We start from the raw sequence: 26,221 nt of genomic DNA on the forward strand, positions 1-26,221 counted from the left end.
GCATCATCCTGATACCAAAGCCTGGCAGACACACAACCAAAAAAGAGAATTTCAGACCAATATCCTTGATGAACATTGATGCAAAAATCCTCAATAAAATACTGGCAAACCGAATCCAGCAGCACATCAAAAAGCTTATCCACCATGATCAAGTGAGCTTCATCCCTGGGATGCAAGGCTGGTTCAACATACGCAAATCAATAAATGTAATCCAGCATATAAACAGAACCAAAGACAAAAACCACATGATTATCTCAATAGATGCAGAAAAGGCTTTTGACAAAATTCAACAACCCTTCATGCTAAAAACTCTCAATAAATTAGGTATTGATGGGATGTATCTTAAAATAATAAGAGCTATCTATGACAAACTCACAGCCAATATCATACTGAATGGGCAAAAACTGGAAGCATTTCCTTTGAAAACTGGCACAAGACAGGGATGCCCTCTCTCACCACTCCTATTCAACACAGTGTTGGAAGTTCTGGCCAGGGCAATCAGGCAGGAGATGGAAATAAAGGGTAGTCAATTAGGAAAAGAGGAAGCCAAATTATCCCTGTTTGCAGATCACGTGATTGTATATATAGAAAACCCCATTGTCTCAACCCAAAATCTCCTCAAGCTGATAAGCAACTTCAGCAAAGTCTCAGGATACAAAATCAATGTACAAAAATCACAAGCATTCTTGTACACCAATAACAGACAAACAGAGAGCCAAATCATGAGTGAACTCCCATTCACAATTGCTGCAAAGAATAAAATACCTAGGAATCCAACTTACAAGGGACATGAAGGACCTCTTCAAGGAGAGCTACAAACCACTGCTCAATGAAATAAAAGAGGATACAAACAAATGGAAGAACATTCCATGCTCATGGGTTGGAAGAATCAATATCGTGAAAATGGCCATACTGCCCAAGGTAATTTATAGATCCAATGCCATCCCCATCAAGCTACCAATGACTTTCTTCACAGAATTGGAAAAAACTACTTTAAAGTTTATATGGAACCAAAAAAGAGCCCGCATCACCAAGTCAATCCTAAGCCAAAAGAACAAAGCTGAAGGCATCATGCTACCTGACTTCAAACTGTACTACAAGGCTACAGTAACCAAAACAGCATGGTACTGGTACCAAAACAGAGACATAGATCAATGCAACAGAACAGAGCCCTCAGAAATAATGCCACATATCTACAACTATCTGATCTTTGACAAACCTGACAAAAACAAGAAATGGGGAAAGGATTCCCTATTTAATAAATGGTGCTGGGAAAACTGGCTAGCCATATGTAGAAAGCTGAAACTGGATCCCTTCCTTACACCTTATATAAAAATTAATTCAAGATGGATTAAAGATTCACATGTTAGACCTAAAACCATAAAAACCCTAGAAGAAAACCTAGGCAATACCATTGAGGACATAGGCATGGGCAAGGACTTCATGTCTAAAACATCAAAAGCAATGGCAACAAAAGCCAAAATTGACAAATGGGATCTCATTAAACTAAAGAGCTTCTGCACAGCAAAAGAAACTACCATCAGAGTGAACAGGCAACCTACAAAATGGGAGAAAATTTTCGCAACCTACTCATCTGACAAAGGGCTAATATCCAGCATCTACAATGAACTCAAACAAATTTACAAGAAAAAAACAAACAACCCCATCAAAAAGTGGGCGAAGGACATGAACAGACACTTCTCAAAAGAAGACATTTATGCAGCCAAAAAACACATGAAAAAAATGCTCATTATCACTGGCCATCAGAGAAATGCAAATCAAAACCACAATGAGATACCATCTTACACCAGTTAGAATGGCAATCATTAAAAAGTCAGGAAACAACAGGTGCTGGAGAGGATGTATCACTGTTTTTAGTTTCATTGGTTATATAAGCTGTTAACATAGGGCAATATGGGTGATGGGTATGTGGGAACTCCCTTTATTACCTTTGCAATTTTCTGTAAGTCTAAAATCATTTTTTAAGTTAAAACAGTAAAACTACCAGTTCTTTTACCTGCTTCTAGCAGGTGCTCAAAGAGGGACAGAGCAAAACCTTGCAAAGCATGACATTAGAGGGTGTCCCAGAAGCAAGGGTCTTCTGTGGCCCCAGGCACTGCTGCTCCCAAACTGCATGGACTTTCTTGGCAAATGATTTACAATCTCCGAACCTCAGGCCAATGTCTTAAAAACGGGGACAGAACTTCTTTTCAACAAATGGTACTAAGAAAACTGGATATCCACATGCAAAAGAATAAATTTGGACTCATACCATATATGAAAATTAACTCAAAATGGATTAAAGGTCTTAGGAGAAAACATAGAGGAAAATCTTCCTAACATTGTATTTGGCTATGACTTCACTATGACACCGAAAGCACACGCGACAAAATAAAAATAAAATAAGACCAGAAAAGCAACGAAGGGCAGCATCCCTTCCCGTCCTGATAGCTGTCGGATTTTACCCCGATCGTGTTTTTGCTCCCAGAAGCTGTCCACGCGTCGCCACTGTTTTATCACTAAGGTTTTAATTGTGAATAAACGAGGAACTGGATTCGAATGATTTCTTAGTTTCTGAGATTTTTTTGTCTAAGCATCGTACACTTCGTGCGTTCTCAACCCAATAGAAAGCGTCACATCTCAGTGAGCTTCGGCTCTGCACAGCCCGAAACTGCAAGGAGCTCCTCTGCCCGGCCTCTCTTTACTCCTCCTCTCTGCCCCTCAGCTCGCTCATCTTTCTTCCCGCCCCCTCTCTTTTGTCTCTTTGGTTATTTGAAGTGATGAGCTAGCGCAACCACAAACCCAACACAAACCATACATTCCTCTTGTAGAAAAACCCATGCCTCGAATGAGGCGAGACTCAGCGAGGACCCATGCGTGGGGCGGACCCCTCCAATTCCTTCCTCGCGCCCCCGAACGAGCAGCGCACCAGCAGCCGAACTGCCTGCGCCCAGGCTCCCTGGCCCGGCCGGGATGCGGCCGGTACCCGCTCCCCGCCGGGAACAACCTCTCCACTCTTCCTGCAGGGAGCTGGTGCCAGCCGACAGCCGCGCCAGGGCCGCTCCGGGTGCCAGGGTCGGATCGGGTGACGTCGCGAACTTGCGCCTGGCCGCCAAGCCGGCCTCCGGGCTGAAGAAGGACACGCCCCGGCATTGACCCGGGCCCCGCCCCTCCAGCCAGGGCACCGAACCCCGGCCCTAGCTGCTCGCCCCTACTCGCCGGCACTCGCCCGGCTCGCCCGCTTTCGCACCCAGTTCACGCGCCACAGCTATGTGTCCCCGAGCCGCGCGGGCGCCCGCGACGCTACTCCTCGCCCTGGGCGCGGTGCTGTGGCCTGCGGCCGGCGCCTGGGAGCTCACAATTCTGCACACCAACGACGTGCACAGCCGGCTGGAGCAGACCAGCGAGGACTCCAGCAAGTGCGTCAACGCCAGCCGCTGCATGGGTGGCGTGGCTCGGCTCTTCACCAAGGTGCAGCAGATCCGCCGCGCCGAGCCCAACGTGCTGCTGCTGGACGCCGGCGACCAGTACCAGGGCACTATCTGGTTCACCGTGTACAAGGGCGCCGAGGTGGCGCACTTCATGAACGCCCTGCGCTACGATGCCATGGTAAGACCCGAGCCCGCGCCCGGGGTAGTAGTCCCGGACTGAGAGAGGAGCCGGGCTGGAGAAGCAGCGGATGGCAGAGTGTGGCAAGCCTAAGACCAGGGCGCGGAGAGATGTGGGGATAAAGTGAGACTCCGGCCAGTGTGCCAGCTGGATGCATAGAAGTCCGTTGGACAATTCGTCTTAAACGGACGTTATTGCGCCCCCACTATGAGATGGGAGTATTTAGAGGAGCAGGACCCAGTCCTGCCTGCGAGGGGCTTCAGGTGGGGTGCGTAGAAGCACTGACAGTTATCCAGCGCTAGGGACTGAATCAGATCCCTCACGCAGCTCTCATTTTACTGCTAGATCTTTCAAAGAATGCTTTATCTCAATCTAGATCTTTCGAGAAATGCTTTATCTCAATCTTATTGAAAGGGAAACAGCGTCAAAGACGCTGAATAAATTAACAGGCACCATGCCCCCCAAAAAGGGAAACGTGATAACTATGGACACCAGATCCCTTTGACACCGGAGCTTGAGCGTAATTAAGCTCACAGCTTTGGGGTAGATTCTCTGTTAAATTACCTTCTGTGTGACCTTGAGCAAGTTATTTACTCTTTCTTGCCTCAGTTCTATCCTCTATAAAAATAAGGATCATAATTGTGTACATAGTGCACGTAGTGTGGTCTCTATATTATTACCAGACACATAGTGTGGTGTCTATAAATGTTATTACCAGACACTATAATATAGGGTTAAGAAAAGGAAAGAAAGAAGGAAAGAAAAAAAAAGAAAGAAAGAAAGAAGGAAGAAAGAAAGAAAGAAACTTCAGAGAGAGCCAAAATGTGGAAACACTTGGGTTTCAAAGTATTTCAATAAAGGATGTTTGGCAGCAGAGATTTAGGAAGAGTCCAACTTAAGAGATAATGGGCTCTTAAAACATGTGCAAAAGTTTAGTTCAAAGTCCCAAATGTTCTGTTAAAGGTAATGCCTTTTCTATTGCACTAAATTCTAGAAAGGGAGCAGAGGTGTTTGCATAGTAATAAATAAGTACAACCAAGATGTATATATGGTGGTTAAAAAAAAAAAAATCAAACCACCACCCAAATTTAACCCTGTGTAAAAGCCTTGAGTAAAGGGATTCAGCAAGACTGTGGAGAAACTTGGGAGAAGAAAACTTAAGAGCTTTGGAAGAGGAAGAACAGAGAAATCTCCAGAGAAAGGTCCAGAGAAATCTGTGAAGTCCACAAGTGTGGAAGGGAAAGGGAAGTGTGATCAGGCTGGGATACAGAAGGCTAACGGTACACTTTATATGAGAAGAGCTTAGAAGTCAGGAGAGCACAATGCTGAGGGGTTTGTTTGGTTTTATTTTCCCCTCTGGAAACTTGGAGAAAGGAGGACAGGAAAAGATGATAAGAGGGCACCATTGTTTGGTTTTAAAGGTCCCTCCCCCACCCCCACAACAAGAAAGCTCATTTTAATGAGATGAGAGGAGAGAAAGCTCCCTCCGTTCTGATGCTTTTGAGCTTATCAGGGACACTCAGCAGCAGAAATTCCAGCTGATCCTTCAGCCTTCAGAGTTCATGAGGTGGGGCTCACCCACATCTGGATTTGAAGAAGACTCGTGGGTTTCAAGAACTCTGTGGTCTCTTAAGCATTGGTATTCCACAGCTACACTTCCCTGATACTTTGCACTCAGTAATGACAAAATAAATATTTGTAGAATTGAGTTGTTCCTATCCTGTGTCTCCACTTCCTCCCAGAAGGGTAGAATAAACTTACATGTGTTTGTTTTATTTTGCATATAAACCACGACTTTGTAAACTTTACTTTTTGTGACACTGTTTTCTCCACAACTGTGTGAACCCTTTTTAGTGGAAAAATAAGAATGAAGAATTCCTAGTTTTCCCTAATAATATTTCCCTCTTGTAAATCTAGTTGAGCTCCTGGTGTTAATCATGGTATCAAATGTTTATGACAGGATATCTAGGTGAGGCCTGAGTAAACTGCTGTAAGTTACAGCTTATCCCTTCTGTGTTTGTTCAGAATCCTTTTTGTTGGATGAAATTACTTTCTTTCAAATTTTGCTCAAGAAAATTGAATTGGGTTCTGAGGAAAAATAGGCTACTTACATAATGTTGGCAGGGGGTAAAGATTGGGAGCAGATTAAATGGCAAGGTTAGATGGCTGTGTCCTCAGGACTTACTCTGTGCAGTTTGGGGGTTTGTCAAACATTATTTGACCTGCATAAAATCCCAGTTCTGTAGTGCTAAAGCATGTGCTAAAGCTCTGCTGTACTCCTGTATTGCACAGATGTTTCACTGTCAATTGTTTATATTATACTAACCCTCAGAGAATTTATTGCTGTTGTGGTATAAACGTTCCTCCACCATAACCACTCACCACATATTGATTCCTAGGACACTGGGGATCCAAATCAGGGTGGAAAACGGTTGTGGAGGGGCATCTCCAGTTTCCTTGAGACTGGACCTAGTTCAAAGGAGCTACATAAAAGGACTGAAGCATGTGGAGGACAAAGAGGAATTTCCTAGAATCCAGCTAAAACACAGGAGTCCCCTTGAGCAGGAACTTCCAAGGAGGTGCACACTTTCTAGACCTACTGGAGTAATCCTGATTGCTGTAGAGGACCCAGGGCAATCCTGGAGACCCCCTGGACCCACTACTAGGCAGAAAACTGGGAAGAGGATGGCAAAACTCACCAGTTAGTGTAGCTGTCTCAGTGGAAGGACTATTGTCCCCTGAGGCATGAGGAAGACAGCGTGGAAGTACTGACAGTATGCCCTTGGCCTGGTTACTTTCTCTGAGCTTCATGTTCCTTAGCTGTAAAATAGGAGTGATAACCCCCATCTTGCAGAGGTTTTGTGAGGAATACATGAGATAACCCCTGCTGGTGCTCACTGAAAGTTAGTTTCATGTGCCCTGGGTGGGGAGGAGGGGAATTGTGAGGAAGGGAAGGTTTGGGTTGTGCATCAGATTATCTGATTCTCACAGCCTGGCACAGTCTACCACCTGCCTGCCCTCTACCATCTTACCTAAGTACCATTGCCTAAACTATTTTTGTTATAGTTACTCATTGAGCAGACTTACGAAATCTCCCCACAGCACAAAACTGAAGGTATCCACCTCCAGAGGTGAGATTCTCACCATCAAGACAGGCTGTGGGGAAGGTAGCTTTGAGCAGGTCTCTAGGGTCCCCTAGAAGGGTGCCTTTTCTCAGCTTGGCTGCTGCTTCTGAGGCCCTGGCTGCTGAGCCCACTTCCTGCCCATAAGACGGCAGCCTTAGCCCTAGCCAATTGCTCCTAAATGGGGGAGGCAGCAGCCAGGGTGGGAACCATGGCGCCTGCCTTTAACTCACCCAGGGGACAGGTCAGTCAGATAGAATGGTCCTTTGTTCGCCACCCTCCACCTCCCACATAGAAAACATTCTAATGTGTCCATCAATGGACTGCATATAGTTTTGTTTCTACATGCACTTTCAAAACCTTGATGTGCTTCTATTTTATAATTGCATACCTAGTCCTGTTATTTAGCCCTTTCTGTTTCTTACTTTTGTCCTGAACTTGTTGTTTTTATGATTTGTCCATGTTGCCCTAGATGCGCTTATACCTATACATCACTGTGAATTGTGCTCTGTGTATTTTACCCATCTCCACGTATTTTACCCATCTGCTCCCTGGCTGATGGGTTTGGAGGTGGCATCTAACACCCTGCCTCCACAAATAATGCTGCTCCAGATATCTTCCTGGATGGTCTCACCAGAGGATTTCTGCCTAGGAGCAGAATTGCTGGCCACAGGGCATACTTTGAGTACTACAAGATTGGTTTCCTCAATGACTGACACCCTCCATTCTCTTCCACCTACTCCCATCCCCAAACAGGGCGTGTAAATTTCTATATTTTACCTATATGTCATGGCAGTATCCAGCTTTATTGTAGGTGTAAAATACACATTGCTGCTTTATCATGTACTTTTCTAATAACTAGTGAGTTTGGACATTTTTTGATATGTTTAACTTTTTAAGTTTCCTCTTCCCTAATTGCTTATTCATATTCATTGGTATTTTTTAAATTGGGTTAGCTTTATATTTTTTGACTTTCGGGAGTTATAGGTTTTGATCTGTGATCAATTACAGACATTGCAAATATATTATGATGATATTAGGTCTATTAATTTTGTCCATGGTATCTTTCATTGAACAGAAATTCTTCATTTGTTGTAATTGAATTAATCTTTTTTTCCTTGTGGCTTGTGCTTTTGAAAGTTTGCCTAATAGTTTGCTAATTTAAAGCTTATCACCTTTAACACTCCTCACTGGAAATTCAGAGATCACTACGGTTCTCTCTGCCTTTTAAGAGATAAATCTACCATCTGTGGCTATGCAATTCACTTCTCAGCATCACGAGTTCCTCATCTATAAAATAGATGTTTGAACCAGCTTACCTCTGAGGTCCCATACATATCTGAACAACTGGAGCCCTACAGTGAAATGTTTTGATTCAGTGAAGGGACAGGAGGATGGGGCAAAGATGTAGAGGCAGGAATCTACACAATGGACCAGGTTGGACCAGAGTGAGGTGGCAGGAATCATAGCAGAAGAGGTTGTGTAAACTCTAAAGGCCACCTAAGAAGTTTGAGCTATGTGGCCATGGACAGCCATGTGGTTTCTGCGTAGAAGACCACTGTGGTATAATAAAAAATAAATATTTGGTCCTTGTCCACAGTACCTGTCACAGAGTTCCTAAAACCCTAGAAATTTCCTAAGTAATAGAAATGTCCTTTGTGATTCATAATAAACCCCATGATAATACCTGGGTTTATGCTCCTGCAGACTTAGGGTGAGGTCCCTAGATAGCTTCAAGATAGAGCCAGTCACCAGCAAGTCCAAGAGATTAGGGGATCAAAGAGTTGGAACTTTCAGTACCACCCACCAAAGTCCGGGAAAGGAGGGTGGGACTGGAGATTCAGCTCTACAAAAACTCTTGAAAAAGATGTGAGGAGCTTTTTAGTTGCTGAGCATTTGGAGGTTCCTGGAGGGCGCACACCCAGGTAGGGCATGAAAGCTCCGCATTGCCCCCATACCTTGGCCTATCCATTCTTCACTTGTCTGTTCATCTATATCCTTTGTAATAGCCTTTATAGTAAACTAATGAGTGAGTTCTGTAAGCTGTCCTAGCAAGTTAATTGAAGCCAAGGAGGAAGTAATGGAAACCCCCGATTTATAGCTATTCAGCCAGAAGCACAACCTCAGGCTCGTGATCAGCCTGAAGTCAGAGCAGTATTGTAGGATTGAGCCCTTAACCGATGGGATCTGACAGTGTCTTGAGATAGTATCAGAATTGAATTCAATTATAGGACACTCAGTTTGTGTTTTCTGGAGAATTGCTTGGTGTCTGGGGGAAATCGCACACACATCTGGTCACAGAAGTGTTCTGTGTTAAGTGTGACAGTAGAGAGAAAAAGCAGTTTGTTCGTGTGTGTGTGTGTGTGTGTGTGTGTGCTTTTGTATGCTTATGAGATGATCTATGGCTGGGGACCCTTAGATAGGTTCGGGAAGGGGGCTGGTCGCCAGAAAGACTAATTTATGACTAGAGGGTTAGAACTTTCAGCCCCACCTCCCCCACTTCTAGAGAGGGGAGATGGGCTACAGATTGAGTTCGGTCTCCAACAGCCAATGAATTAATCAATCATGCCTTCACGATAAACCTTCATGAAGACCCCTAAACAACCAGATTCAGAGAGCTTCCAAGTTGGTGAACATATTGAGATGCTGGGAAGGTGGTGTACATAGAGTGGGCATGGAAGCTCCGCCCATCTGCTCCCATGCCTTGCCCTGTGCATCTCTTCACTTGCTTGTTCCCTAGTCGTATGCTTTATAATAAGCCAGTAATGGTGAGTAAAGTGCTTTCCAAGTTCTGTGAATCGTTCTAGCCAATTATCAATCCTAAGGATAGGGTCATGGGAACCTCCAATTTATAACTAGTTGGTTGGGAATACAGGTGGCCCAGGACTCTCTCTCTCTTCAGACTGGTGTCTAAAGTGGGGGCAGTCTTGTGCATTTGAGCCTTCTCACTTGTGGGATCTGATGCTAAGTCCAGGTAGAGAATGTCAGAATTCATTTGAATTGTTGGACACCAAGTTGGTGTCCACACAGAATTGGAGAATTGGTTGATGTGAGGAAAAACCCTTCCAGCTACATAGGGAAATCACGGTTTTGGAAGATGAGCAGAAAAGGGTGGGAGGGAGAAGACAGAGAGAAGAGGGTGAGGAAAGAGGCCAGGCAGCAGTCCAAGTGTGAGATGATAATGCCTGAACTCTGGTAATTGAGGAGACCAAATCCATGGGAACTAGTTGCAAAAGGCATTCTGTCTGGTAGGTATAGGGCTAAGGGAGTAAACATGGGGGTGAGACTGGGATCAAGTCCCCTTCCTACCACTTAGAATCTATGGACTGGGAGCAGGTTATTTAATCTCATGAAACCTCCATTTCCACATGTGTGAGGTATGTGATTGTTGTCTCCACCCCTAGGGTGCTGTGGGGTTTAGAAGAGATAGTAGTACACATAATGTGCTTAGCACAGGGCCAGCCCACAGTACATGCTGGCTGTACTCACCTTCTCTTGGCAGGGGTGGCTCAGGAGAGGGTGTAATCAAAAGATGATTACGAGGGTTCAAGCACCAGGCAATGGTAGAGTTAGCAGGTTTTAATGCTTCTACACAGGGGCTGGATTCTTCTACTTCAGCTTACCGCTGACAGCTGAGGCCTGCTACCTCGAGCCCTGAAATGCAATCTGAAGACTTTTTCTGGACTTACTGGGCACCATTGGACTGTACAGGGCTGTGTCAGACAGGAGCAGTGGAAAGAGATTTGGATGGGACGTCAGAACACCCAGATTTTACTTCTTGGCTCTTCCACTTATTAGCTCTGTGAGTTTGGCAGTGGTTTCCTTATCTATAAAATGGAGGAATTGGAGAGGGTGGTCTATCGCATGTTACATCTCAGCACCTCAGCTCCTCCCCACCCCTCTCTCTTGCTTCTAATCTGCCTACATCACTTGGTTTGTCTCTGTACAAGTCTAAGTTTGCATGACAACTCTCTAATTTCTCCTTCACAGTTATTTATTTATTTTTTTGGCAGCTATTTCCTTGTGGAGAGATAGCATAGGTCTTTCAGGTGCTTCCATTTGGCCACTGTTTGCAGGTTAAGAGGTTTCCAGGATGCTCGCGGGATGTTACTATGGTAGCAACAGAAATGATGGCCTGGGGAATGGGAGGAGTATGAGCCCAGTTTTGAGCCTGAGTCTTTGGGGCTCATTTATTCATTCAATCTGCAAATCTTCATTCAGCATTACCACATGCCAGGCTCTCTGCTAAGTGCTGAGGATAGCGATCAGGACCTGCTAGGGTGAAAATTACTCTTCAGAAGATAGCAGAGTGGATAACAGCCATTCGAGTTCCTCTTAACCACACAGAGGGGCTGGGTAAGATCTATAAAGGAGAGAGGTTAAACAGCAAAGCAAAAGTGACTGAAATTCTAATACCCGTGCATGGGGATTCTTGAGCTAAAGATCTGGTCTGTAGAAGAAGACACATCAGACCCTCATATTTAGCATCTATGCCCAAATCAGCAGTAAGCATGTTTCTTCTCCCCTAAAAACTTGTGGCGAGATAGCGTAGGTCTTTCAGGTGCTTCCATTTGGCCTAAGAAGAGAGACAAGTGCTTACAAGGACTCTTATGCTAAAGGAAACTGTCAGAATTACTTTATCTTCAATCATGAAGCCTTTCTTGGGGAAAGAAAAATTAGCAATACTAGTTTGGGAAGCTTGAAAGAGAGATCCTGTTTGCAATGACACTTTTAAAAAGGCAACAACCACCAAAAAAGTAATTATTCCTAAAGCTCAGGTGTCAGAAGTTGTGAATGTCTAGGGGGTTGTGGATCCCTGACCTCAGAGACAGGAACAGCACCACTCCCATCCTGGGGCTGTGGCCTCAGGCCTCTGCTTCCTCTTTTCCAGTCTAAATTCCAGAGAGATACTGGATGACCAGCTTCAGGCAGGGGAGAGAGGAAGCAAAGGTAGTTTCTCAGCTCATCTTGTCCTTGTACTATTAATAGCATCTGTTGTTTTCTTAACTGAAAATTGGAGAGAACCAAACAAATCAACATCATATTGGCAGCTTTCTGCACATCACTCACAAATACATCTGAATGCTCTGTACTCTCCAGTGTTTATTTTCCTCAGCCACATAACTGGAATTTGAATATTCTTTTGACACTTCTTTTCCCTCACTTGAATAATTAGTTCTATATATAATCCAAATATTAGCTGGAGCCCTCTAGCCCCTCAGAGATATAATTGAACCTTCCTGAACCTCAATTAGTTGGGCAGTTAATTCTGAATGTTGATGTGCCTATTTTGCATGTATGGAGAGTTTGCACATACCCCCTCCCCATACAAGTAGAATGCTGTCTATTTGGTACTTGCTCATTCATGCATTCTTTCAACAACCAAACCCAGGTGCAGCTGGGTTGAGTCCCAGGGTGTTTCCTGCCATTCAGTGGGATGCCACATTCACCTGCTGTGGCCAACATTCCCTGGCCCAGGACTGCAGGGATGGAAGCCAACTCAACATCAGAAGTGGGCAACAATGCCAGAAACCTATCAACCAAAACAAATGTAATTTGTAATCCTCCCTGGATGATGTTGAGTGATTGGCAACGGAGCCCCGTCGTATAATAAATCAGGCTGTCTCTCTTTAAAAAAGAGAGAGAGAGAGTCTCCCAATGTTGCCTAAGCTGGTCTCAAACTCCTGGGCTCAAGCAATCATCCCTTCTTGCCTCCCAAAATGCTGGGATTACAGGCATGAGCCACCATGCCCAGCCTAGGCTGTCTCTTTAGCTCTTCAATTATAGGGCTTCCTGCAACCTCAGCCCTTAACGAATGAGCTACTGTGTAAGTGACTCGCTAAATAAATGTGCTGCAAACCTCTGACAAATGTCTTTTTGACATTGTTAAAACTTATTTATGTGGATTAGAAAAATTATTTTCTTCCGTATCATGCATCCTACACTGCTTTTAAAGAAACTCTGCTTTCCTTTGTTTTACCATCTAACATTTCTTTGTTTCCCTTCTGACCTGTTTCAGCCTCTTGTCATCAATCGGAACATTTTTACTGCCTCATCCCTCTAGTTTCCATTCCCTAGCCTAGCCCAGCCCAGTATTTTTGACACCAAAATACCTGGAATTTTGCCTGATGTTTAAAGCCAAAACCAAATGAAAATGTGAAGAACCAAAGGAGATTTTATTCTTCTGTGACTCAAAATCCTGTTGTTATTGTTAAATGAACCCTGTGGGATACAGTCTGGTATTTTTAACACCTTCTGGGGGTATTTGTCAATATTTACATTTGATGTGGATAGCTTATAAAAGTCCAGTGGCTTTGGGTAAACCCTGTTCACTAAGAATAAGACCCAGAAGGTCATATGAATCAACGATCGAAGAATGAAGATATTCTGAATCCAAGTTTCTGAATCCAAGTTTCTTGTTTTGATTATTAAAAATATCTTGCAATTAGTTAGGCATGACAGAAAGCTTGTGTATAAAGTTTGGCTTGTAATTCACATGAATTCTCTATACAGGCCAAAAACTACCTTCCCTTTGGGAATATACGATGACCTTATTTGGAAATTACTTCAGGTAATTATGAAGTAATAATATCTCTATTCATATACTAAAAAGAATTCAAAATAACATTCAATTATCATCTCTTGGAAACTAAATTAAATGGGTACTCACCCCAGTTGAAATGCAAACAAATGCATGGTATCATTATGTGACCCTCCCCTAGCCCTTACCCTGTGCATGGCAGATACTAAGAAAAACTTGTCCCTAAGAAGAGAGAAGTCAATTGATTTAGTCAGCTTTTCCCACTGTGTTTGGACTGAGCCTCAGAATCCTCCTTATCCCCATACTGCAAGGAGTTACTGTCAATCAACTAGAGATGGCACTCAAGATAAAATTATTTTCCATCCTGTACTAATATAATAATAAGCATGGAATCTATTTATTGGTTTTTTCACAACAGTAAAATATATCTTTAGCAAGTAACAAATGGTAGAGGTAATACTTTTAAATAAAGAGGGAAGAATCCTTCTGACTTTTCTCTTTATCACATTTTACCCACACGCAATGTGGATGGAATCTGCAACTGAATTTAGCAGTCACACTGAAACTCTGCTGCATAACCACACTGTCCTGAGGCCATGTGCCAACTTCTATGTTTTTTTCCCAAAGCTCTTCCAAGGAAGAGCTGCCACTTCTCCATTTACTCTTTTCACCTGTAAATGAATGCTCCCGTTGGTATTGAGTAAATGGGTGAATGAAAGAAATCATGAGAACACTCCTGGGGTGAGAGCAAGAGGAATGAAAACACGTGGTGTGAGAGCAGGTCAGAGATGGTGACTAACACAGGAACCAGGATGGAGGCCTCAGACTTGACCCTGGCCTGCAGGACGTTGGTCTGCATTGTCTGCAGGAGGAGACACAGAGGTCAGTGGACATCCAGCCATCTTCCATGAAGGCCTCTTACTATTCTGGAACATTTTATTTCTATAGAGAAATCTCCCACTTCCTGATCTCCCCAGTTAGAATTGATTGATCAAAGCAGTTCCTCTCCCTGTTATTAAATAATTAAATAATATGCATTAATTGATCCCTATAACCATTTAAAATGTATCTAACACAGGAGAAATGTTTGGTAAATATTTAATGAATGAATGAACAAATAAATAATTGGGGGGAGGCGGAAAGAGACAGAGTTAAATCCTGAGGCTGGAGTTTTTGGTCCTTCAGCCCCTTGTCCAGTTGCCCCTGGCAGCCCCATCCATGTGACCTTGAATTCTGTATAAGTCTCATCATTTTCTATGTGTGTTGTAATGGAAAAAAAGTTTACAAAACACAGTCTTTCTGGCCTGGGGTACCAAGATAGTAAAGACTTCTGTTTTGAAAGCCTCTGACAAATGAACACAACAGCCACAGTGATAACTTTAGCAGGAAATTGAGCCACAAAAAGCAAGCAAGCCACAAAGCCCTGAAGGCTGGAAAAGCCTCACAGGCCAAGAGGCAGTTAGGTTGCACCTGAGACAGAGGCTGCTTTCTTAACTGGGAAATGAGTGTCTCCAGATATATAAAGCTGTGAGATCACCATGGCCCAGCTCTGACGAGACCCTGGTACAGCATCATTGGTTAGTTTGCCTCAACCTGCAGCAGAATTTTTATTCCAAGAGCTAACAGTTAGTTAGGCTTTTTCCAAAGGTTGAGATGACACCCCAACTCCCACCCCCATTTCGGTCCTGCCTAGCTTGAAACCAGGCAAAATGAGTTAAGACACTGAGAGATGGCAGGGGACAGGTGGGGTAGAGGCCTAGCACCCCTCTCTCTTCTGTTTCAAGAGTCACTTTGTGGAGTTGTCTAGAGAGATTGGGGGTAACTGCTCCTTCTGCCCCCAATCTCCCCTTAGCTCCCCACTCCTCCCTATCCTGCCAGGCCAACCACCAGCAGAGAAGGGCGCTTAGCTCCAGTGACGCTGTGAGCGAGACACTTGTGAGGATGCATATGGTTCCTGTTGGAAATGCACGGAGGAGCAGTGAAACACCAGAAGCCCCATCCTCTCCCCTGCCCGTGCCCTCATGCCCAGCCAGCTGAATATTCCTGTGGCTTCCACTCCTGCACTGTCCCCTCAGTGTCACCTCCCCACCACATTCCCACTGCCCCACTTGCCGTGTCATCTCTCCCCTGCGGGAGAGGTGTCTTCTTGCCAGTCTCTTCACCACCAGGCTCATGCAGCTCCCATCCATTCACTGCAGGCTGCCAGACTGAGCTTTCCAAGCACCCCCAGACTGCCTCCAGCCCTACTTTCTCTTCAAGGCTTCCCACTTCCCTCAAAATGAAAGCCCTGATTCCTTGGACACAATGCAGACCCTCCTTGATCTCCCAGCGATGCTCTTAGCAGCATCATTTTTTTTCTGCCAGATTTTCAGGTGCCCTCAGTTCCAGGAGCACCAAATCACCCGGATGCCATGAGCTACTTATGACACAGTTCAAGGTGTGACATCTTTGAGGTCTCTCCACAACACCTCTACTGCAGACGTCTGTCTCTGGTGTATCAGCTGTACCTTGCACACATGTCTCTAACCATCTGTCCATTGTGGCTGTCTGTTCACACATCAGATTGACCCTATGTTCTCTGTGACACCAGGTGAGCTCTGGCACCAGTGCCCAGCAGATGATTACTGAATGATTAATAAAACTACTCACTCATCCTGCTTCTTTTAAATGGGCTCCATTTTGGTATGATTTGGTGTGTGAACCATTAAAACTTTTCAGAAGTCAGGATTTGAAACAAACTTGGTAAAAAGTAGTTACGCAATGTCTTCATTGTAAAGTGAGAAAACAAGTTGCTTGGAAACAGGTGAAAAGCTTAGCCAACAGCTTCACAATTCACAGCCTGGCACTCCAGTAGCCCTCTCTGGGCAATTGCCCAGGTTTTTTTGTTTTCATTTCTGTGTTTTAATTTATGAATTACCTTTATATTTCTACTAATACCTTACTGGCACTTGTTTGTGAATGAAACAATTTTTTGAGAGTTTGTTAATTGTTCTGTGTGAGTGTGGAAAGTTTCTTTCATATAAGATCATCAATTCTTTTTTTAAAAATAGTGTTTTAGGCTTTCTCCTACATAAAGAAAGTGGTGGGGGTGAGGAGCTGGGGGTGGGCCAGATGCTCACATTATATTTCTATGATTTTGCTGTTGGAGATACTGAAGATCATTTTGCTGGGCTTTGCTCTCTTAAATTACAGAAAAGTGCATTTGGTGAAGTTTAGTGTTTTTAATAAACATATACAAGATGTCATAGGGCTAGAATTAGTGAAGGAATAGAGTTCGTGAATGAATGAGCTCAATCTTAGTAATGAAATGTTTGGAAAGCAACAGAACAAGAGAGAAAGAGCATCAGAACATGATTTAGGTACCCCATACATTTATACAAATAAAAAAAGATATGATTTAGGGTCATGGAAATCACATACCTAAACTGATGGTTAAACAATAAGTGGCAAGTAACAGTTTAGCTACAAAAAATGTACAGGAACACATAAGGAAAGTTACATGGGAACGTTCAGAGAGGACCAAAAAAGGTGGAATAAGATTATCTGCTCTGTTACGATCCCCTGTATTTCACTGCTCTATGTTCTTCTCTTGGGCGTCTTTTCCTGAGATGTTTTCATGTTATTAATCAAAAATAACAGAAATGAATAAACTAGATCAATGTATTTACAAGATTTTTTGAGTGCCTAAAGTATGCCTCGGTGTGGTGGGAACTTGGTGTACTGAGGTGAGTAGCATGATCCTGAAGAGCTTAGGAATCACTGAGTTCTCGTAAGTGCAATAGAAGAAAAACTAGTAGAAGGAAGTCAGATGAAAATACAAGTTTCTAAAGAAAATAAGTATTTACAAAGGAATTTGTCTGCATTAATTTCTGTGGAAAAGTTAGCTATGTATAGAAGAAAGAAACTTGTTAGTAATTCTTTCATTCATTCATTTATTCATTCAACAGTGAATCCCTGCCGTGGTAGTACTAACTACTTGCACTGTGGTAGTGCAAGGGATACATTTGCTGTGCAAGTAGTTAGGAATTTTTTTTTTTTTTTTTTTTTTTTTTTAGTGCTTTGTGTGGGCTAGGCTTTATGCAAACGTACAGCCAAACACAGAGGTTAAGAACTTTGGAATCAAACCGAAGTGGTTCTAGTCCCAGCTCCCACTTACAAATTGTGTGATCTTCAACAATTTGTTTAACTTCTCTAGATCTCAGATTTTCTCATCAGTAAAATGAGTGCAGTAAGAGTACCACTCTCACAGCATGAAATCAGATTTTCTGTACTCTATACAAACTCACTTTCCATGACGCTGGCATGTGGCAAGTGCTGACTCAATGCTGACTCGTTTCCTTAACTGTTTTTATTTTATTCATTCACTGCCCTTCCAGAGGAAACTGCGGTTCTGAGATGTGCCCTGGGTCACTGCTGAGGAGCGGGAGGAGCCTGGGAGGGAGCTACTCCTGCCTTGTTTCGTCACACTTTATGTGGTGGGTGTCAGGAATGAGGCTGGAGGGGAAGGCAAAACCAGATCCCTCAGAGCCCCATGGACCCTGCTTAGGGTGTTTACTTCTATCATAAAGGCTGTGCCTCTGTAGAGACCTAAGGTGGAGAGTGCCAAGGTCAGGTTTGCATTTGAGAAAAATTTTTCTGGCAGCAATATAAAGAATGGTTTAGCGGAAGAAACGAGAATAGCTGGAAACCCAGTTAGGAGGCTGTGGTAGTCCAGGAGCACACTAAGGCAGTAACAATAGGTGGATGGAAACTGGAGCATTTAAGGGAGAGGGATGCCAGAGGAAGTGATGGTGAGGGAGAGGGGAGAGGGCGGGACTCCACCGTACCAGGGTTTCTGGCTTTATTGACTGGCATCTTGGGCCAAGACTGTGAGTCACAGGGAAGGGGCTTTGAGCCTGGTAAGCTTGGGGCACTTTTGAGACATTGGGAGGAAATGACACATGGCAGTTGACATACAGATCTAGACGTCAGGAGAAAAGTCAGGGCTGGAGATTTTCAGTTTACAGTTGAAGGTATGAGTAGGAATGAGATCATTTACTCAGTCCATCCCACCACATTGAGCACCATGAATCAGGGGCTCCTCTCCCCATGGGGCAAGAGAGGTGAAAAGACAGTCAAAGTCACTACTTTCAGGAGGAATAGGCTCAAGTTAGGATGGGGAGGTGGAGAAGGCACCAAACAAATCAATGAAAACTATAACTTCAGTTATTGCCAAGTGCTAGGAATATAATGTTGCTGTTAAACTGCAAGGTGGCTAACAAGTTGGATAAGTCTTTCTTGAAGAACTGTAGAAGCATTCATTAACAACAAAATAAGTTTATAGTTAAGCAAGAAAGTTATTGTACTATAACAAGGGAGACTTATTTCACCATAGGAAAAAAAATCATAACATTCTAAGAATAGAAGGAAAAAATAACAATTACCCAAGCCTGCAAGAACCTGTAAGACCAGATCAGCTTTTAAGAGGAAAGTTAATTAGATAACAGGAAGAGGTAAAAATGAGTAGATCATGAGAGATGGGGGAAAAGGCAAATTTAGAAATTCTGAATTTAATAGGGGAGACAAATATGTAGGAATGTAAACACATTGTGCTGCTTTCTCTGCATAAACACATTCACATGAGGATGTATACACAACCCTTGGAGGCACAGGTACTCAGTGAATGCCTGCGTGCCAAGGAGGGGGACAGCACTGAGCAGGAGAGGTGGCAGGGCCTGGTGGCCCAGGAGCACTTATATAGTCAGGAGACTGATATAAAAGAAAGACCCTGCTAACATGCCATTACAGAGTGTGGAATGAGCAAGGAAGGAAGAGGGTGAGGCTGTAAGAGAGTGCACAGGGCCCTCATTTAAATGGACAGGTCACCAGCCAGCACTTCATGCCTGTTCCTAGATGACCCGCAAAGTGAAACGAAACTGGATGTGGTATTTAGAAAGTCTGAGATTTGCTGGTTTAAGTACTAAGTTAGCAAACCAGCCTTGGCAGACAGAGCAGGTAGGTAGGGGGCCAGAGGAGATGGGTGTATCCCGGAGGCCAATGGAGGAAGGAGAGGAAGGTTTTCTGGGAAGCCAGCTGACATGTCATGCTTTGTCAGTGGGGCCTCTGCATGGATTCCCCCCACTCCCCCCCAACCCCCAACTCACTACGGGGAGCTGCACAATGACAGACAACGGGTAGTTTTGTACCCAGCAGCCACTCCTCAACCAGTGAGGAATGGGAGAGAGATAAGAAGGTGGGAAAAAAGGATTGCTTGTCACCATCCCTGCTCCCCCTGAAGCCCTGAGCTGGGAGCAGGTTCAGAACCCGCTGAAGGTCACGTAATCATTTCACCATGGAGTTCTTCCCCAGATGTGAAACTGCTGGGACTGGAGCAAAGGGTGCCCAGAGCTGACTGGAGAAGGAAGCCAGAGCCACACTGGAACACATGGAGACGCTAGCTCCTGCCTGCTATTGAGGATCTTCATCTTCCCCGAAGAATTAGAGGACCACAGGAGTGCTTGGGAAGAAGCAATTGTGGGAACCTATGTGAATGATGACCGAGGCGATGAAATGAGGAAGGAGGCCTTTGGTCTCCGCCAACCGTACATTTCAGGTTGCCTTTTGCTAAAGTCCTGCTGATGTTAATCATTCTCACCAGCAGATCGTGGCTTGAATCATGGGGTCTGAAATGTGGGTTTATGAGAGAAAAGCAACAGGGAAAAATTGGGCAGAGGCTGGTAAATGTGAACATTCGAACCTGCCCCCGATCTGAGATGGTGGGACAGTGGACCCTGGCCAGCTCTCCAGGTGTTGCATATGCACACTGGCAAACCACCTTTATTAGGTGGTGTGACACCTGGGTAGCAATTCTCAACCAATATGATGATCTGAATGTTCCTGGGCCTGACCCAGGTGAGGAGGACACAAAATCATGGAATAGATCTCATAGAGCTTAGTCAGTTTGGGGAAATACTGGACTAATGTTATGTTTTTAAAGTACGTAATTCTTTTTCTCTTTTCTGTTTTATCTAGGCACTGGGAAATCATGAATTTGATAATGGTGTAGAAGGACTAATCGAGCCACTCCTCAAAGAGGCCAAATTTCCAATTCTGAGTGCAAACATTAAAGCAAAGGGGCCACTAGCATCTCAAATATCAGGACTTTATTTGCCATATAAAGTTCTTCCTGTTGGTGATGAAGTTGTGGGAATCGTTGGATACACTTCCAAAGAAACCCCTTATCTCTCAAATCCAGGTATTTTCTACTTTTATAGCACTCAATGCTTGAAAACAGATGCCCTAAATCACAGCTTGGCATTATATTTATGGACTGTAGATAAAAGTAGGAACAACTGGGTAAATAGTGCACTAGAATAACACTGATAAAAGCAATCTGGTAAATTCTATGCTGTTGTTCCAAGATACTTCTTAAAGAGATGTCCTCCTCTGCTCAGTGAACTTCTTTGTTGACAAAAACAGTATCTTTGTCTAATTCAGTGCTTTCAAAATGGGAAGAGGAGACAATTTATAGCCAGTGCTAAACAGTACAGATTCATTTACTAGAGAATGAGAGCCTCAAAACTCACTGCCCTTCTCCTGTGGAGCCATGAGCCCAGAGCCAGGGTTTTACCTCAATTTACCTTATTGTTCCTTTTCTAGGATGATTATTACATGTCCAGCTAACTCACCTTTCTCGCTTTTCATTATTCATCTCGTTTTAATGACATTCTTGTATCTGACTTTCTGGGAAATATATATAGTGGTCTTATGATATATACGGACATATATAAGTGTATGTATATACATTTATAGACATATATACACATATGTACATATAATATATATAATCTTAAGACACACACATACATAATTGGCACATACACATACATACATATAAGACACACACACATATATAATCTTAAGACCCTTCAAGAAACTATTTTGAGGCACTTTATAAGAACACTTTTTGAAATACTTTGGCAATGAGAACAAAAATGACATTTTCTTTAAATTATCCAAATTAAATGTGTTTCCATATTTGAAGAAAAAAAGGGAAACTAGTAGCTAGGGTTGTCTAGAAACATGAGTTTTCATTAAGAACTAACTGATAAAGGACATATAACTGACAATTCAAAAATATATATTTATTGTTGTTGTTATTATAAAATAAATAAGTCCAGGCCATTGGAAACAACAACAGAAAAGTCAGCTGTGTTTACTGAGAGCAGCAAGCGGGTCCTGCAGCTGGCATAGAGGCAGAGACGGAGGCAGGGTGGAGCGGCTGGGGCTGGAATGGTCAGTGAGAAGAGTGAGAGGACTTGCTAAAGAACCCCCCAACCCCACCCTGGGGTCAGGTTTACTTGCTGAAGAACCTCCTTGGTCCCCTTGAGAGCTGTGTAAAACATCCCTGGGGCACAGGACATTCCAGAAGTGAGGTCAGAGTCACATGCTAGGATGCAGGCTCCATGGGGGCAGCAACCTCTGCTGTCTCACTATTGCCCAATGGACTGTGCACAGTGCCTGGCATATGATAAGTCCTCAGGAAGCATTGCTGGGATGAATACATGAGAGCAGGAAGGTATAGGGGCCACAGTCACAGAACAGCAGCTAGTTCCATTTCCTGGAGCATGGGTTCTGACTAGGAAAAGCTAGAAATTTGGGTCAGGGCTAGATTGTAGGGCTAGATTTGGAGGAAAGCATTGTCTCTTTTTTACAAGGCACCCATAAGGAGGTAGGAGGTGCAGGTCTTGGTGGAAAGGCACAGCAGCTCCAGAAATCAAACTGCCCCAGCTGGGACTCTGAACAGCCCTTTACCAGGCTGTAACAGAGAGGGGATCCAAAGTGACATTGCTGTTTCCAGCAGCTGCTGGAAGAGAGGGCTGCATTTTGCAGGGCCCAGTGTGGGGGGAAAGGGATGGGGTGGAATAGAATGTTTCCAGGAGCACTGCTTCTTCCAAGACTACAGGCCCAGCAGCCTGGTGTGGGTTCTTCCTACAGTTCTTTGACCCTAATCAAGCCCAATTCTCCCAGTCCTAGTGGCCTGGGCACCCACAGGGGTATAACTTGTATTTCTAGCACATTTAATCTAATTTATTTTAGCTAGATCATGAAATACCTGTAATACAACTCTCCTCATGACATCTTGAAATATAACCCGTGCTTTGTATATATGGGATGCCTGGTCCTGTGAGGTTCTGATATAATAGAGGAATACATTCCTTTGTCCTCAGAGGCATTTCTCTGATTTTTTTTTTCCTTCTTGGCAGCCATACTTTAAGCAAAAGATGGTAGCATACTCTCGACATTCAGTCATTCTCCTGGGTACCTGTCTGTGTGCCAGACACTGTTTTAGGCACCAGGGATACTGACCAAAAAAAAAAAAAAAAGTTGCCCACTGAAGCTTACATATTCAGTGGGGGAATCAATAAATGAGTAAATGGTTTGGTGGGTCAGAAGGTGGTAAGGCCGTGGAGAAGAATTAAGCAGGAGGGGAATGGCAAGTGCAGCATGGGGGAAGGTGCACCTTGTTGTTTCAAAGAGATGCTCAAGGAAAGGCTCACATAGAAGGCAACATAGCACTGAGGGTCAACGGGGAGCCCTGGGCTTCTTGGGGCAACCAACAGGAAGCAGATTGTCCTTGATGTTCTCATGATAGACAACGGTGGCAAAACTACAACTCTTGATTTTTCAACATTGCCTATGAGTTACTGACAACCTTGCCAGTCCAACACATCTGTGATCTGCTAATTATTAGGTTGTCATTCTGGGGCGTCCCTGGCTGTGATGTCAGCCATGAATTATCTTCCATGATAATTTGCACTTGTGGAGTTGGTTAATGTTAAGGATTCAGGAGTTCCCCTGCTGAAGCACACAGACATTCCTAAACATCACAGTGGAACAAGGGATGCATTTCTAATAAGTCTTGTTACTCTTTGGGTTAGTACTTTTCAAACTGGAGTTTGCAGGCTCCTGCATTTTGAAAGCTTTTAATGAGACGTCATTCTCCCACCCTCCTCCCCTTGTTTAGTGTTAGTTCTTAGAAATCAGCATAAGAGAGTCTGGATCTACTGGAGGACTCCCTAGTCATAGAGTACCAGACATGACTTCAGGGCAGCATGTCTGTATTTGCAGTCATCTTCATGCCAGTGATAGCCATAAAACCTCAAAGCTTGCTCAAGTGTGGCTACAGAGCCAGTTGGAAGAACCAGTTGCCTTGCCACACACAGAGCACCTGGGTTGCACAGTGAGAGCCATGCTTGACTATTGATAACAAAAGGCTATCATTTGTTACCACTATGTGCAGTAATAAGCACCCAGAGAAGAACGTACACAATCCCAGTGCCAGCAACATTTAGATGAGGCCCCCATGATTAACACAGAGATCAATAATGCTCTAATGCTGGCATTATTTATTTATTTATATATTTTTTGAGGCAGAGTCTCGCTCTTGTTGCCCAGGCTGGAGTGCAGTGGTATGGTCTCGGTTCATTTCAGCCTCCATCTGGCAGGTTCAAGACATTCTCTTGCCTCAGCCTCTCAAGTACCTGGCATTTGCTTCCACGCCTGACTAATTTTTGTATTTTTAGTAGAGACAGGGTTTCGCCATTTTGCCTGGGCTGGTCTCAAACTCCTGGCATCAAGGGATCTGCCTGCTGCAGCCTCCCAAAGTACTGAGATTACAAGCGTGAGCCACTGTGCCTGGCCTGCTGGCATTAAAGAGAACAAGACAAAGTTATCAACTGCCGTGTTAAAATAGGCATTCAAGGAGTACTTCCTGACAGTTTTAAGTTTGAACACTGATTATCCCAAGTTTCCAACCAACATCTTGGAGTTGCTAATACTGTTTTGTATATCATGCTTACGTGCTCAGGCATTTTCTGCATTGGTATTGTAGAAGTTGAGATGTACAAATATATAAAACAATATCTGAAGCCTCCTCACAGTTTGCAACCAAGTTCAAGCAAAACAATATCCACAACCTTAAACTAATACAACATAAAGTGAATGTAACGAGGATATTGCTTTGAAATTTTATTTACTTCTTAGGGGTTTTGTATTTAATGAATAAATATGTTTTGGTTTTACTGACTCTTGAGCTTTAGTAAATTAAGGTGTTTAACCTCTGCATGTTAATATGTATAATAAGTAATATAATAAAAATTGTTATAAATATCCATTTTATTTATTTTGTTCCTTAGGGACAAATTTAGTGTTTGAAGATGAAATCACTGCATTACAACCTGAAGTAGATAAGTTAAAAACTCTAAATGTGAACAAAATTATTGCACTGGGACATTCGGGTTTTGAAATGGATAAACTCATCGCTCAGAAAGTGAGGGGTGTGGACGTCGTGGTGGGAGGACACTCCAACACATTTCTTTACACAGGTAATTGTTTCAAAAGGATTGCACAGGCCAGGATGTCCAGATAAGTACTTTGTCTCTTTTGCCTTTGTAACTTATCATTCTTTTTACTATTTAATATGTAATGTATATTATATGATTTATAATATATATGTAATATACATTAAATGGGAACATGTGTAAATCTTACAAACATTACTAAGAATTTATTGGTTTCATGATAAGTCAATTCCATATATTTATGTATGTGATAAATATATGAAATAAAATATGTATAAAACATATATATACCATACATATGTAAAACAAAAAGACTATTGAGCCCCAACCAAGTCATTTATGATAGATTCTTATCAAAAAGCACCATGTCATATAAAAACTTTAAGCATAAACAAAATAATGTAAATAAGGGCCTTTATAACTCAAGGTGGATTTGATTTGTAGGTTGCACAGGTAGCAGAAGCTGGAACTCTGAGTGTGAGTCCTAACTCTGCTGCAGACTAGGAATATAAGTATCCTGGAAGCCACATGACCCTGGGTCCTCAGGAGAGCATGCACTCTTCCTACCCACTACCTGACTACCCCCACCACTCTCTTTTTTTCTCTCTCAGATTGGTGTTAAGTAGTTTTCATTAGAATAACTCTTTTATGATTTTTCCACTTTAAACCTATAATGTCCCAAAACTTTTGAATCTGGTTCCACCTTTCCCACTTCCCCCACCTTGCACTGCATAGATCTTTGAAGTATGCCCAAGGAAAGGAAGAAGAGACTGGTAAACAGTTCTTCTGTCTATCAGCATTCGCAAGGAAGGTTTTGGCGTGGGAACAGCCCTCCCCTTGAAGAGGCTCCTGCTTCTACCATCCTTATGTGGACTGTCAAAGACCATGCTATTTTGATAAAAGCAAAACTCAAAATACCCCAAACAATAAGAAGGAAATACCCAAAAACATTAAAAGGGATTATCACTAAGAAAATAATTTTTATTTTCTTTCTAGTACTTTGGAGTATTTTCAAATAATGAATGCATGTTACTTTTGCAATCAGAAAGCAAGATATAAATTAGAAAAAGGAAAGAAACACAATATTGAGTCAAAAGTCCCCATTCCTAATTCACTTGAATGAGCAGGTCACTTAGCATCTCTGAATCTGCTAGCTTAGCTTCAAAATAGGGGATGATCATGCTCAAAGTTCCACGTTACTGTGAAAATTATATGAGATGTACAAATATGTGAGAGCAGTTTATAAACTATAAATAGCTATATTCTGGTATGCAGTGTCATAGAGGTTGCCTGCTTATAAAAACATGTCAGTCAAAATCATAACTCACAAACTAAAGTTGGCCTTCACTTAAGAAAATACCATTATGAATGTGTGCTAATTAAATTCCTTCACAGATATTTTACTTCTTGGTAAACACAGGCTAAGGAATAATTTTAAACCGAGTTAAACTGAGAGGTTGTGAAATCAATTTATGGGTTATGGCCAGTAGTAGGGCTTTTTTTTTTTTTTTTTTGACAGATAAGACTAAAATAGATTAGGCACTTACGTTACTCTTAAGAATGATAAATATTGTTCCATGGGAAAAGATGTATATAAGATGTCGAGA

At 43.0% G+C, this 26,221-nt stretch overlaps 1 protein-coding gene across 1 annotated transcript in view; it reads left to right on the forward strand.

Moving 5' to 3' along the window:
* The first annotated feature begins 3,108 nt into the window (after window positions 1–3,108).
* The window catches only part of NT5E (5'-nucleotidase ecto), a 45,258-nt gene continuing 22,145 nt past the window's right edge, over window positions 3,109–26,221 (forward strand). Inside the window, exons 1-3 of the mRNA XM_032154552.2 lie at window positions 3,109–3,609; window positions 20,284–20,506; window positions 24,450–24,638. Of these exons, the coding sequence (XP_032010443.1) occupies window positions 3,271–3,609; window positions 20,284–20,506; window positions 24,450–24,638 (751 nt within the window). The 5' untranslated portion in view covers window positions 3,109–3,270. The remainder of the gene's footprint in view (window positions 3,610–20,283; window positions 20,507–24,449; window positions 24,639–26,221) is intronic.

This window comes from Hylobates moloch, unplaced genomic scaffold (assembly GCF_009828535.3).
Source record: "Hylobates moloch isolate HMO894 unplaced genomic scaffold, HMol_V3 SCAFFOLD_2, whole genome shotgun sequence".
NCBI lineage: Eukaryota > Metazoa > Chordata > Mammalia > Primates > Hylobatidae > Hylobates > Hylobates moloch.